At 58.9% G+C, this 13,188-nt stretch overlaps 2 protein-coding genes, 1 long non-coding RNA gene and 5 other non-coding genes across 9 annotated transcripts; 1 reads left to right on the forward strand and 7 right to left on the reverse strand.

Moving 5' to 3' along the window:
• Positions 1-1,192: 1,192 nt before the first annotated feature.
• LOC144247968 (U2 spliceosomal RNA) lies at positions 1,193-1,383 on the reverse strand. The gene has a single exon (XR_013341403.1). It is a non-coding gene; the product is annotated as a U2 spliceosomal RNA (small nuclear RNA).
• A 695-nt stretch (positions 1,384-2,078) lies between these two features.
• LOC144247946 (uncharacterized) lies at positions 2,079-5,733 on the reverse strand. 2 transcript variants are annotated; one of them, XR_013341386.1, is made up of 9 exons: positions 5,691-5,733; positions 5,314-5,347; positions 4,926-4,947; positions 4,351-4,401; positions 3,655-3,683; positions 3,258-3,367; positions 2,947-2,976; positions 2,739-2,760; positions 2,079-2,137 (listed from the first exon to the last, which is right to left on the reverse strand). It is a non-coding gene; the product is annotated as an uncharacterized LOC144247946 (long non-coding RNA). The 2 variants fall into 2 exon arrangements; XR_013341387.1 differs by lacking the exon at positions 2,739-2,760.
• Positions 2,260-2,327, reverse strand: LOC116184687 (small nucleolar RNA SNORD31). The gene has a single exon (XR_004149422.2). It is a non-coding gene; the product is annotated as a small nucleolar RNA SNORD31 (small nucleolar RNA).
• LOC116184689 (small nucleolar RNA SNORD22) lies at positions 3,446-3,572 on the reverse strand. Its single transcript, XR_004149424.1, has one exon. It is a non-coding gene; the product is annotated as a small nucleolar RNA SNORD22 (small nucleolar RNA).
• LOC116184688 (small nucleolar RNA SNORD31) lies at positions 4,538-4,605 on the reverse strand. The gene has a single exon (XR_004149423.1). It is a non-coding gene; the product is annotated as a small nucleolar RNA SNORD31 (small nucleolar RNA).
• LOC116184686 (small nucleolar RNA SNORD26) lies at positions 5,186-5,259 on the reverse strand. The gene has a single exon (XR_004149421.1). It is a non-coding gene; the product is annotated as a small nucleolar RNA SNORD26 (small nucleolar RNA).
• A 572-nt stretch (positions 5,734-6,305) lies between the features above and the next one.
• On the reverse strand, positions 6,306-8,655 carry FAU (FAU ubiquitin like and ribosomal protein S30 fusion). Its single transcript, XM_077789699.1, has 5 exons — positions 8,587-8,655; positions 6,931-7,013; positions 6,700-6,844; positions 6,558-6,613; positions 6,306-6,465 (listed from the first exon to the last, which is right to left on the reverse strand). Exons 2-5 carry the CDS (start codon positions 7,003-7,005, stop codon positions 6,340-6,342), a joined length of 402 nt encoding a protein of 133 aa, XP_077645825.1. The 5' UTR covers positions 7,006-7,013; positions 8,587-8,655; the 3' UTR covers positions 6,306-6,339.
• A 42-nt stretch (positions 8,656-8,697) lies between these two features.
• MRPL49 (mitochondrial ribosomal protein L49) lies at positions 8,698-11,204 on the forward strand. Its single transcript, XM_077789700.1, has 4 exons — positions 8,698-8,784; positions 9,379-9,517; positions 10,276-10,397; positions 10,471-11,204. Exons 1-4 carry the CDS (start codon positions 8,719-8,721, stop codon positions 10,615-10,617), a joined length of 474 nt encoding a protein of 157 aa, XP_077645826.1. The 5' UTR covers positions 8,698-8,718; the 3' UTR covers positions 10,618-11,204.
• The last annotated feature ends 1,984 nt before the right edge of the window (positions 11,205-13,188 follow it).

Below are 13,188 nucleotides of genomic sequence, written 5' to 3' on the forward strand. Positions count from 1 at the left end.
TGACCCAAATCCCGAACCCCGAACCCCGAAACGGCTCCGAGCGCCCCAAAACCTGTCCCGGGTGCGTGGGGGGGGGTCGGGGACCCCTTCCAGATCCGGGGGGAGCCCGAATCCCCTCCGGGGCACCGGGGTGTCCCCGGGCTCACCGGGAGGGTGACAGGGGGTGACACCCGCGGGGTCCCGACGGGGCTGGGGGGGGATCCCCCAAATTCCATCCCTGCCCCAAACACGCGGGGGTCCCGGGGTCTGTGGGGTGCCGCCCCTCGGTTCCCCCGCGCCCGCCCCGCTCCCGGCCGCCTTCCCCGTCCCATCCCGCGCTTCCCTCCCGGGTCCGGCACCTTGCGACCCCTAAAATCCCAAAAATCTCCCAAAAAATGCTCCCAATATGCATTGCGCGGCTGTGAGGAAGTTCAGTTAATGTGCATAGCCCCGCCCCTTTATGCAAATAAACTCGCAGTGTGGTTTTATAGCCCCGCCCACTCCATTATTCCCGCCTCGCATGGTGATTGGCCGATTGCGCCGCTTTATTTGCATTGGCACCGCCTCTTTTCCAGCCGGCTGGTGATTAGCATAACCCCGCCTCTCGTCTCTAATAGGGTAATTTCGCCCGCTCATTTGCATTCCCCCCGCCGCCGCCGCTGCCGCCATTGGGGTCCCGCGTTCCCCTCAAGGCGCTCGGGGCTGGGCGGCAGCGGGACCCCAAAAGCCCCAAATCGGCCCCTCCTGACCCAAATCCCGAACCCCGAACCCCGAAACGGCTCCGAGCGCCCCAAAACCTGTCCCGAGTGCGTGTGGGGGGGTCGGGGACCCCTCCCAGATCCGGGGGGAGCCCGAATCCCCCCCGGGGCACCGGGGTGTCCCCGGGCTCACCGGGAGGGTGACAGGCGGTGACACCCGCGGGGTCCCGACGGGGCTGGGGGGGATCCCCCAAATTCCACTCCTGCCCAAAACACGCGGGGGTCCCGGGGTCTGTGGGGTGCCGCCCCTCGGTTCCCCGGGATGTCCCCGTCGGCTGGGGGTGACACCAAGGGACAATCGCGATGGAATCACGATCGTGAGTTTCCACCGTGTGACGCTCCCGGCGGGCGCGCCGCTCCCGGAGGCGCCGCGATCCCGGGACGCTGCGGCTGCTGCCGCCGCAGAGCCGCGCCCGAAGCATCTCCTCATCTGCTGTTCACCGTCACAGGTCCCCGAGGGGTGCACCGTTCCCGGAGGCACTGCAATACCGGCACGATGCGCGGAGCGGAGGGAGCAAGCTCCGGGTCCAACTCCCGAGCCCAAAAATCCGTTTAATATGAAGTCCTCTCATCGAGGACGTATCAGATATTAAACTGATAAGAACAGATACTACACTTGATCTTAGCCAAAAGGCCGAGAAGCGATACCGGACCCCGCCCCGGCCCCGCGCCGGACCCGCACCGGCCCCGCCCGCACCTCACGGACACCCCCGCGCCGCCGCCGCCCCGCCCGGCCCCGCTCCCGGCCGCCTTCCCCGCCCCGTCCCGCGCTTCCCTCCCGCGCTTCTCACACACGGACCCCTAAAATCCCGAAAATCTCCCCAAATTTATGCTCCCATGATGCTCTTGGCTGAACATTGTGATTAATTTGCATTGTCCCGCCTTTTCAATTTACATAACACCGCCTTTCACCTGCGCTTAGAAGCCCCGCCCCACCGCGTTCCTCTGGTGATGTGATTGGACGATCGAGCACCTCGATTTGCATGCCATGCGCCTTATTTGCCATGACGCCAACGCAATTAGCATAACCTTAAGCTACGTCATGTGCAATTAGCATATAAGCATTCTCATTTGCATAGAACACCCCAGCAGGTCCCCACGGTGACGCCGCGGGTTTGGGGGAGCTTTGGGAGGCTCCCCTCCATGCCCGGGGGGTTTTGGGGCACAGGAGACCTGGAAATTATCAAAATCATCCAAAAAATGAGTTTAAATTCGGAATTTTGGCTTCCTGAGATGTTTTTGTAGCCTTTAAAAGCATAGAGGGGCTCAGGTGTGACCCCCCTCCGCAATTCCCTCACCCTCAGTCCCTCCTCCCCAAATAAGAAACAAGCAGAAATTCAATGTTTTTAACAAAAATAGCAGTTTTTATTTATGTTGGTAGAACTTCCACGATCCAAGAACTGCAGGAAGAAATTCAAGGGTTAAAAGGTTTCAAACTCCTCAAAAATCACCCAAAATCTGTTCCGAACCCAGGAGACCCCCAAGCCCCCATTGGGACCCCCCAAAACCCCCGGGGTCCCCCAGAGCCTCAGGGGGAACCACTCAGTCACAGGGCTCAGTCTGGGGCGGTATCGCCTCATCCTCGGCAGGGAGACCCCAAAAACACCCCAAATCTCTCCTAAATCCCAAAATCCTGTCCCCCAAATCCCTCCTGCCAAACCCCCAGAGGCCCCTCACCATCCCAAAATCCTTTCCTCAAAACTCCCCCCAAATCTTCTCCCCAAACCTCAAAGTTCCTCACCACAACGTCTTCTCTTCACAGCCCCAAATCCTTTCTCCACTCTCCAAAATCCCTCTCCACACCCTAAATCGACTCTCAAAATCCCAAATCTCCTCCCCAAACCTCAAAATGGTTTTGTAAATCCCAAATCCCTTCCCCACAAAATAGAATTTGAAACCCACACCCCAAATCCGCTCTCCAAAGCTCAAAATCTGAAATCCCAAATCCCTCCCAACACCCCAAATCTCCTCCCCGCTCCCCAAAATCCCCCCCAGGCTCACCTGAGCCCCGCTCCTGCCGCACCTGTGGGACAGCAGGGGGGGAGGGGCTTTAGGGCGCCCCCTCCCCCCCAGGACCCCCCCGGGGACCCCCACCCCAATTTTTCAGGTGTTCAGGTGTTTTCAGGGGGGTCAAAGTGAGCTAGTGACATCATCACCAAAACTGGGGCTGTGATGTCATGGGTCAGGCCACACCCCCTCATTTACATACCTGGCTCCAGGTGTGTCCTGGGATTGTCACCTGCAGGGAGGGAACACAAGGGGGGTCAGGGGGGTCCTCGGGGAATTTGGGGACCCCATAAGGGGGAAAAGCCCCCCCCGGTCAGGCCTGGGGTTGTCAGCAGCAGCTTCAGCCGAACGAGATTCATGAGGTCATCACCCCTGGGGGGCCTCCACACCCCAAAATCACCAGGAAAGCCCCAAATTTACCCCAAATCGTCCCTGCAGGGGTCACCCCAATGGGGGTCCCAGCCCAGGGACCCCCACCCCAGTGAACAATTCCCCCTCCAGGTGAGGATTTACCTGGGATCTTCTCAGGATTCACAGACTGGCTCCAAAACCCCCCAAATTCCCCTCTGGGGGTTGGGGTCCCCCATCTATGGACCCCCGAGGGGGCAGGACTGGGTTGGACCCTGGAACGGAAACAGGGGAGGGTCAGTGTTGAGTTCTGACACCCAAAATCCCACAGAATCCCCCCAAAGCCCTGCAGGCCCCCTCAGACCGTCCCTGCTGGGACTCTCTGTCCTCCTCTCCCCCCGGGGGCTCCAGGGGGTTCCACCTTTGCAGGTCCTGGGCCCAGCCGGGGGGGTCAGACACGTGGGGGTTTCCTCATGGGGGGCCTGGGACCCCCAAACCCACCCAGGACCCCCCAAACCCACCCTGGACCCCCCCAAACCCACCCAGGACCCCCAGCTCTCACCTGCCCACAGGGATCCGCAGCTCCCGAGGCTGTGGAGGAAATTGGGGGGCTCAGGGGGGGTCGGAACCCCGCAGGGGGGTGCAGCCCCCTCCCCAAATCCGATCAGGGCTTTGGTAACTCAGAGCTGCCATCGGACTCAGCCTCCAGCTCAGGGTCTCATCGCTTCGGACTGGGGGGTCGGGGGATTCTGGGGGGCTTGGGGAGGCTCTGACCTGAGGGGGGGCTCTTTGTGGTCACTTCATGGTGGCCCAAGACCTATCCCACTGTAAAATACAAATTAATTATGTTTATTTAATTAAATTTCTATTATTTAGGTAATTCGGGGGGGGCTCAGTGTGATGGTTTTGAAATTGGGGAGGGATTTTGGGGGGGCTCTGACCTGAGGTGGGCTCGTGGTGGTCACTTCATGGTGGCCCCAGGGTCACCTCTGCTGCTCTCCCGCTGCGAAACATCAATGGATGGTGGTGATTAATTAATTAAATCGAATTAAACAATTAATTAGTTAGTTGCGGGGCCCGGCCCAGCTGCTCTCAGCGCTCACGTGGCATCAGGGCCCCTCAGCCATATGCTTGTCATTGTCACTCCTCACAGAACAGCCAAAAATGTGGGGGACCCCAAAATCTGCACCCCAAAATCGGGGGGCTCTGAGGGAGATAGAAATTCAACATTCCCCCCCATAAAAAAAGGAGGGTTCACCTGGGGAGGTGCCATGGGGAACCCACGCATGAGCGTTCCAAAATCGAAGAGCTACAAGAAAAAATTCAAGGGTTAAAAATCCTCACACTCCTTTAGATCCCCCCAAAAATCCTTCCATGACCAAAGCTTGCACAAAGACCCCCAGACCCCCATTGGTGACCCCCCCAAAACTCCCCTGGGGTCCCCCAGAGCCTCAGGGGGAACCACTCAGTCACAGGGCTCAGTCTGGGGCGGTATCGCCTCATCCTCGGCAGGGGAGACCCCAAAAAAACCCCAAAATCCCCTCGCCAAAACCCCAATGGCCCCTCCAGCATCCGAAAATCCCCTCCTCAAAACCCCCTAAAATCTCATCCCCAAACCCCAAAAACCCCCTAAAATCTCCACCCCCAAATCCCCAAAACCCAAAAATTCCAAACCCCAAAATCCCCTTAAATATCAAAATCTTCTCTCAAAATCCCAAATCTCCTCCCCAAATCCCCCAATACTGTCTTTTAAAATCCCAAATCGTCTCCCAAAACTCTACCCCACAAACCAAAATTTGAAACCCCACATCCCCTCTGCAAATCCCCACTCACCTGCGCCCCCATGGCTCATGCCCTGAGAACAAGGAAAAATCCATTAAAATACTAATTTTAACCAAGCAGGTTCTTATATCGAGTTGAAATTTAAATCCCACCACGCTTTAAAGCCCAGGCTGAGGATCTAGAGTGGATCTAAACTTCTACACGTGGTTTTAACTCTTGGAAAGGGTTAAATACCCTCAATGTGAGTCTGATCCGCTCCAGAAGCGTTTTAAACCTCCCCACAGGAGATCTGACTCCTTTTTTGGGTCAGTGCCACTCAGAATGTTCCAGAAGCTTCTCCACTGCCCCATCAGCAAGAGAGAGTTCATGGGGATCATCCCCGCAGCACTGCTACCCGCTCTGCCCTGAAACCTAATTTATTAAACACTAAATTACTCACCTCAGGCACAAGCTCCATTTCATGGCTAACAACACTAGAATGGAAACAAAAAAATAAAGCGTTAGAAACAAAATATATTACAATGATAGGGCAGCCAAGCCCCAGGCAGGACGAGCCCTCAGAGAATTCGAAATTCTTCACCGCGCCATCAGCACAGGTCTGTGACAGGCTCATCCCCGAGCAGGCCCTGGGGCAGGCGCGGGGCCCTCATGGAGCCCCTCAGGGACGGACACAGCGGCTGAAGCGTGAGGGGATCAGCGCCGGGGGAGCTCCAGGCTGCTCCCCAGCAGCCAGGGGAGAGAGAGCGGATTATGGAAGCCGCCACACCCCCCTGCTAGCCCCTCACAACCCCTCAGCGCGATGAAATCACAACGCACCCCAGCCCACCGCTGCCAGGACAAAATGGCCGCGGCGCCGCCTGGCGGGCGCTTAAATAGTGCGCGGGGCATGCCGGGAAAGGGGGCGGGGCGGGAGCGCGGCGCGGCGGAAAAGGCGCGAAAAGGCGCGAGGGGCGCCCCCTGGCGGCTGAGGCCGGGGGAGGTTTGGTTCGGCCGGAATCCGTTCGGTAATTTCCGGCAGCGCTCCGAAGGGTTCGGAGCCGTCAATTAATTCTCATGGCGGCTTGTCTGCTCCGCGCTCCTCCAATCGGGTGTTTCCGGCTGGTTTCGTGGATCCCTCGGGTGTTTCCGTCGCCGCTCGGCTCCTCAGCCCCGCCCACCGCCGCGCTCGGGTGTTTCCGGCACCGCTCGGCTCTCTCCGCCTCCCCAGTAGAGAATCATTCCCCAGACAGAGTCTTCTCATTAGCAGCCTCCAAATTAAGGCTCATTAAGCTCCTCTCTCTAATTACCAGCCCCATCAGCTGCTCGGGAACCCCTATGAACCCCTTCTAGGCCAGCTTCACTCCCAAACCACGCGGAACGCTTCACAACCAACTTTAAAACAAAGTTCAAAAACCCCAGTAAAACACACAAAAATCTCGTAAAGCCCCAAAATGCTGGGAATTGATCCCAAATTCCTTTATTGGCCTCAGGAGTTGGCGTTGGGACCCTTCTTCTTGCCGAAGGTGGGCACGACGTTGACGAAGCGCCGGTTGTACTGCATGCGCCGCTTGGCCCGCCCCGTCTTCTTCTTCTTCTTCTCCTGCTTGGCCACCTGGTTAAATACGGGGGGGTCAGGGGGGTCCCCAAACCCCTGGCGGGGTCCCCAAACCCCCTCAAGCCAGGGGGAGCCCCCTCAGCGCTCACCTTGGGGGTCTGGCCCCTCACTTTGCCGGCGCGGGCGAGCGAGCCGTGCACCTTACCTGGGGGGAGGAAGAAAATGGGGGTGTTGGGGGGGGTCGTTTTGTTAATTAACACCCCGGTAATTAGCGGCCCCCCCCGGAATTACCGCCCAGCAGGCGCGTGGAGAGGTCCAGGGTGGTGAATTCGGGGAGGGGGCTCTGCCCCAGCACGGCCTCATCGTCCAGGGGGGTCCCAGCGTGCAGCAGCAGCTGCTCCTCGGCGGGGATCCCCGAAAGCTCGGCCACCCTCTCCTGGGGAGGGGGGCAGAGAGAGGGGGTCAGCACCCCAAAATCAGGGTGGGATTGGGGAATGGGACAGCCCGAATCTGGGGGCTCACCTTGATCTGGGCGAGGGTCTCGGAGCCGGAGAGCTCGAGGGTGAGGAGGGTCTGGCCGCGAATGAAGAGCTGCATGGTGGCGGCTGGGGAGGGGGGAATTAGGCGGTGAGGGGGGTCCCCAAAACCCAAAAATGGGGGGGAACCCCCTGGGAATGGGGGCAGATCAGGGGAAGGGAGGGAGCTGAGGGAGGAGTGGTTTGGGGGTGATTCAAGGGTTATTTTTTGGGAGGTGAGTGGTGGCTTTTGGGGGTGACAGGAGTAGATATTGGGGGCTGTGGCAGTTTTGAGGTGTTTCTGGGGGGCTGTGGCTGTTTTGGATGGGATTGTGGCAGTTTTGGGGTGTGTTCTGGGGTACTTCTGCTGGTTTGGGTGGGATCATGGCAGTTTTGGGGTGTTTCTGGCTATTTTGGGTTGTTTCTGGGGGGCTGTGGCAGTTCTGGGGTGTTTCTGGGGGACTATGGCTGTTTTGGGGTGTGTTCTGGGGTACTTCTGGCTGGTTTGGGTGGGATCATGGCAGTTTTGGGGTGTTTCTGGGGGGCTGTGGCAGTTTTGGGGTGTTTTTGGCAGTTTTGGGGTGTGTCCTGGGGTGTTTCTGGTTCTTTTGAGTGGAATCCTGTCACTTTTGGGAGCGTTTTCCAGTACTTCTCCCACCCCCCGGACTTTGTCACCTGGCCGGGGGCCATGGGGACAAAGGGCCGTGCTGGGGGTGGGGACACACTGGGGGTCACCGGCAGCACCCTTGGGTGCCCCCCACCCTCAGAGCTGCCCCCCAACGACCCCTCAAGGCCTCGAGGGCCCGCCCTTCACCCCCAAACCTTTGCAGCCCCCTCAGAACCCCCCCAAACCCCCTCCAGAGCCTTCCCAGCTGCTCCTGCAGCCCCCCCAAATCCCCAATAACCCTCCAGACCCCCCCACACCTGAATCCCCCTCAGAGCTCCCCAAACACCTCCCCAGACCCCCAAACACCCCCCAATCCCACAAAAGATGCCCCCAAACTCCTCCAGAAAGCCTCCCCACCACAAACCCCCTCAGGATCCTTCCCTGAACCCCTCCCGCCCCCAGCAACGCCCCCGTGAGCCCCTCCAGAACCTCCACAACGCTGCCCCCCACCTCAAACCCCCTCAGAGCCGCCACAAGCCCTCCCCGGAGCCCCCAGAGCCCTGAGATGCCCCCCAGAGCCCTGAGATCCCCCCGAATTCCCTCCCCGGAGCCCCCAGAGTCCTGAAATTCCCCCCAGAGCCCTGAGATCCCCCCCAGAGCCCTGAAATCCCCCCCGAATTCCCTCCCCGGAGCCCCCAGAGCCCTGAGATCCCCCCGAATTCCCGGCCCGGAGTCCCCAGAGCCCTGAGATCCCCCCGAATTCCCGGCCCGGAGCCCCCAGAGCCCTGAGATCCCCCCCAGAGCCCTGAAATCCCCCCGAATTCCCTCCCCGGAGCCCCCAGAGCCCTGAGATCCCCCCCAGAGCCCTGAGATCCCCCCGAATTCCCTCCCCGGAGTCCCCAGAGCCCTGAGATCCCCCCGAATTCCCGGCCCGGAGCCCCCAGAGCCCTGAGATCCCCCCCAGAGCCCTGAGATCCCCCCGAATTCCCGGCCCGGAGCCCCCAGAGCCCTGAGATCCCCCCCAGTTCCCGCCCGGCGCCCCCGGCCCGGCCCCACCTCAGCGGCTCCCTCAGGGCTGCGAGCGTGTGCGCGGGGAGCGCGCTGACGTCACGTGCGCGCGCTGACGTCACGTACGTGCGCGCTGACGTCACGCGGCGGGAAGGCGGAGGGGAAGAAGGAGGAGCCAAGATGGCGGCGCTGGCGGCGCTGGGCCGGAGGCTGCGGGCGCTGGGCCGGGGGCTCAGGGGGGTGCAGGTACCCTGGGGCGGGGGTTTGGGGTGGGAGGGGCTCGCTGGGGAGCTGTGAGGGGGGAGTTGGAGTGCGGGGTTTGAGGGGTGAAGGGGGATTGGAGCCTGAGGGGAAACTGGGGAGGGAGGCAGGGTTTGGGGAAAGAAACTGAGGGGGGGAATGCAGAGGGGAGATTTGGGGGGTTCCTAAAAAGGGAGAGGGGAACTGGGGGTTTTGAGGTGGAGAAATGGGGGAGGGCGATTTGGGGGTCTCAGGGATTTTTGGGGGAGGTCTCTCAGGGATTTTTGGGGGAGGTCTCTCAGGGATTTTGGGGGTCTCTCAGGGATTTTGGGGGGTCTCTCAGGGATTTTTCGGGGAGGTCTCTCAGGGATTTTGGGGGTCTCTCAGGGATTTTGGGGGGTCTCTCAGGGATTTTTGGGGGGTCTCTCAGGGATTTTTGGGGGTCTCTCAGGGACTTTTGGGGGGTCTCTCAGGGATTTTGGGGGGTCTCTCAGGGATTTTTCGGGGAGGTCTCTCAGGGATTTTGGGGGGTCTCTCAGGGATTTGGGGGGGTCTCTCAGGGATTTTTGGGGGTCTCTCAGGGATTTTTGGGTCCCACAGACCCCGGCCAGGCCCCCCGGCTATCAGGAGTCCACGGCTGAATTTGGGTTCGTGGAGCGGCTGCTGCCCCCCAGCCGCGTCCCTGAGCCCCCCCCGCACCCCAAATACCCGACCCCGTCCGGCTGGAGCCCCCCCGCAGGTCGGTAATTACCCGGGCTCATTAGCTGGGGGTAATTAGCGCTGGGGGTAATTAGAGGGGGTGATTTACCCCGAAGCAAGAATCACCGGGGTTCTTTATCAGTTAATTTATCCTGGGGGAGCTTCATGACTTTGTGGGAGGTGTTTAATTACCTTGGGGGGCTTAATTACCTTGGGAGCTTGTTAATTACCCCCGTGTGGTGTTAATTACCCTGGGGTTAATTACCCAAAACACTCTCTTCAAGAGGGAATCATCTCAGCCCAAAGAGCAAAGAAGATTTATTTACCCCAAAGTGAATTGGGCCGGGGTGGGTTGAATTTCTTTGGGGGGGTGTTAATTACCCCCAGACAGTGTTAATTATTCCTTGGTGGGTATTAATCACCCCGGGGAGGACTCCAAAATATTTCCTTGAAGGAGAAATTAGTGAATACCAAACTACGCAGAGAAGTGAATTTAGGCGTGGTGGCTGTTAATTCACTTGGAGGGGTGTTAATTACCCCCAGATGCTGTTAATTACCCTAGGGGGATGTTAATTACTCCTTGTCGAGTGTTAATTACCCCTTGGTGAGTATTAATTACCCCGGGGAAGGCTCCAAAATATTTCCTTGAAGGAGAAATTAGTGAATACCAAACTACGCAGTGAAGCAAATTTAGGCGCAGTGAAATGAATTTAGGCGGGGTGGCTGTTAATTACCCCCGGGGGCTGTTAATTACCCCCGGGGGATGTTAATTACCCCCGGGGGTGTTAATTGCTGCAGGGCCCCCCCCGGAGCTGCCCTACTTCGTGCGGCGCTCGCGCCTGCACAACCTGCCCGTGTACGAGGGGCAGCGGCAGGGCCGGCGCCTGACGGAGCTGCGCCACATCCACGGCGACATCTGGGTGAGTCGGGGGAGGTTTTGGGGGTCCCCGGGGGTCTTGGGGGGCTCCCCCTGACCCCCGCGACGCCCCCCAGGCGCTGCAGCGGGACCTGAGCGCGTTCCTGGGCTCCCTGGGGGTCCCCGAGGTGCCGGCGCAGGTGAACGAGGTGACGGCGACGCTGCGGCTCCGCGGGCACTGGGGGCCGCAGGTGCGGCAGTGGCTGCTCCAGACGGGCTTCTAGAGACCCCAAAAGCTGCCCGGAGGACCCCAAAACTGCTGCAGGACTCCAAAATCTGCCCGGGAGATCCCAAAGTCTGCCCGGGATCTGCTGTGGATTCGGCTGGAGCATCCCGAAATGGAGCCTGGGCAGCGCAACAGCTCCTGGGGGCACCTTCAGATCCACCTGGAGCACCCCAAAATCAGCTTGGGGCACCTCCAGATCCACCTTGGCCTCCTAAGATCTGTTTGGGGCACCTCTAGATCCACCTTAGCACCCCAAAATGTATTTGGGGCACCTCCAGATCCACCTAGAGCAGCCCAAAATCTCTTGGGAGCAGCTCAAAATTCACAGGGAGCCTTGGAATCCACCTGGGCACCTCCAAATTCACCTGGAGCACCCCAAAATCTGCCTGGAAGCTGCTGGGGACAGCCACAAATCCTTCTGGAGCACCCCAAAACCTGCTGGGGGTACCTCAAAATCCACACTGGGGTTCCAAAATCCACCTGGGTCACCCCAAAACCCACAGAGAGGATCTCAAAATCCACTTTGGGGTAGCCCAAAATCTGCTGGAAGCTGCCCCAAAACGGAATAAACGCCTCATAAATGAGGGTAACTCCTCACAGCCTCTTTATTTACAATGCCCACCCCCCAAATTTTGGGGAGGGGTCCCCCAGTCTGTGCAGGGGCGTGGGGAGTGGCTGCAGCACCAGGGGCTCTGGTGGCCACCGGGGCTGGAGCTGTGCTGGGGAGGGATAAAAGGGGAGGGGGATCAGCCTGGGGACCCCCCTGGAGACCCCAAAACCCCCCCCAAAAACCCCACCTGGTACCAGTACTTGTAGGAAGGGTTGGGGTCACCTCCTGAAAAGTTGAGGGGTCCCAGGAGCCCCAAGGGGTCGTCAGGTTTTCTGAGCTGGGGGGGAAATGGGGAAAATTTGGCAGAAATGTGGGGGAAAAGGGGAAAAAATGGGAAAATGTGAGGGAAAATGCGGAGGGAGCTGAGATAAGAGCAGGGGCCAATTTTGGGATTGATTTTGGGGCTGATTTGGGGCTGACTGGTGCCAATTTTGGTGCTGATTTGAGGCCAATTTTGGGCTGGTTTCGGGCTGCTTTGGGCCTGATTTTGGACTGGTTTGGGTCCAATTTTGGGACCGATTTGGGGCCGATTTCAGGGTCCCGCGGGGAGCCCCCAGCCCCATTTCAGGGTCCCCTCAGAGCCCCCAAATCCCCCCCAGACCTCTCCAAGCCCCCTCAGATCTCGCCCAGCCCAGCCCCTCCCTCACCCCAAATCCCCTCAAACGCCCCAAATTCCCTCAAATCCTCCCCAAATCCCCAAATGGCCGGCGGGAGGAGCCGAGCTTTACTGCAACCTTTATTGTATTTACACCGGAGCTGGTAAAAATTTGTACATTATTTACAAATTAAATAATTCCGCCACCGCTTCGGGGGGAAAAGGAGAGATTTTGGGGTCCAGCACCCCCCGGAACCATCCCTCCCCCTCCCCGTGGCTTCACCCCGAAACGAGGGGATTTTTTAAGGAATCCACCCAAAAAAACCCTCAAACAGACCCAAAAGAAATGATGATTTTGGCTCAAAATGGGGAAAAAAACAGCATGGAAGGGTTCAAAATCAACTCCCCAAAGCGGCGCCGTTTCGTTATTGCCAAATTCCTCACAAGCCACTCAAACTGGGGCCAAAAGTGCCCAAAAAATTAAAGGAAGAAAGGAAAAGAATCCGCCTCAAACCCGAAAATCCCAATTTGGCTCCTTTTTGCCCCAAGTCTCCCCCCCCAGCCCGTTTTGGTGCAAAAGCGCCGTTTTCCATCGATTCCGGCCGCGGGGTTGTGGATTTTTGGTTTTTCCCTGAGAATTTGGGGTTCCAGAGGCACTGGGGGCGCGGCCGGCCCGGAATTGCGGCGGGATTTGGGCCAAAAGCGCCCGGAATTGGGCAAAAGTCAGCGAGAAACTGCAACCCCGGCCGTGGCCAACCAGTCCAAACCAGTTTGGGACTGGGGGGGTGTGGGGCGAGGGGTTAATACTGTTAATCGGGGGGCAGAATTCCCAAAATTCCAGGGGGAACCCAGAAATTCCATGGGGGGGACCCAAAATTCCCAAATTCCTGGGAAAATCCCGAAATTCCCATGGGCAGGACCCAAACCGGGGGAGGGGGGGGGGAGGGGTGCCCTAAAATTCCATCTGGGGACCCCCGAAATCCCAAGGAATGTCCCCAAAATCCTCAGGATAGCCCCACAATTCCCATGGGAGGGGACCCCAAAATCCCAGGGGGGTCCCGAATTCCCTGGGCCGGGTGAGGTCAGAGGTCAAAGCCCCCCCAGCGTGGGTTTGGGGAGGGGGGGACACCCTGAAACCCTAAGGGAACAACAGGGACCCGACCCTGGCTCAGGGGAGAGGGAGAATTGGGGGAAAACGGGGAGAAATCCGGAAAAAATGGGGAAAATGCAGGGAAATAGGGAAAAAATTGGAAAAATGGGGAGAAATTGGGAAAAAATGGGGGGAAATTGAGAAGAAGTGCGGGAAAATTGGGAAAAAATGGGGGAAGAGAGAGGGAAAAGGGGTCAGGGGCTGGGGAAATGGG

Source organism: Lonchura striata, chromosome 36 (genome assembly GCF_046129695.1).
Source record: "Lonchura striata isolate bLonStr1 chromosome 36, bLonStr1.mat, whole genome shotgun sequence".
NCBI classification, from domain to species: Eukaryota; Metazoa; Chordata; class Aves; order Passeriformes; family Estrildidae; genus Lonchura; species Lonchura striata.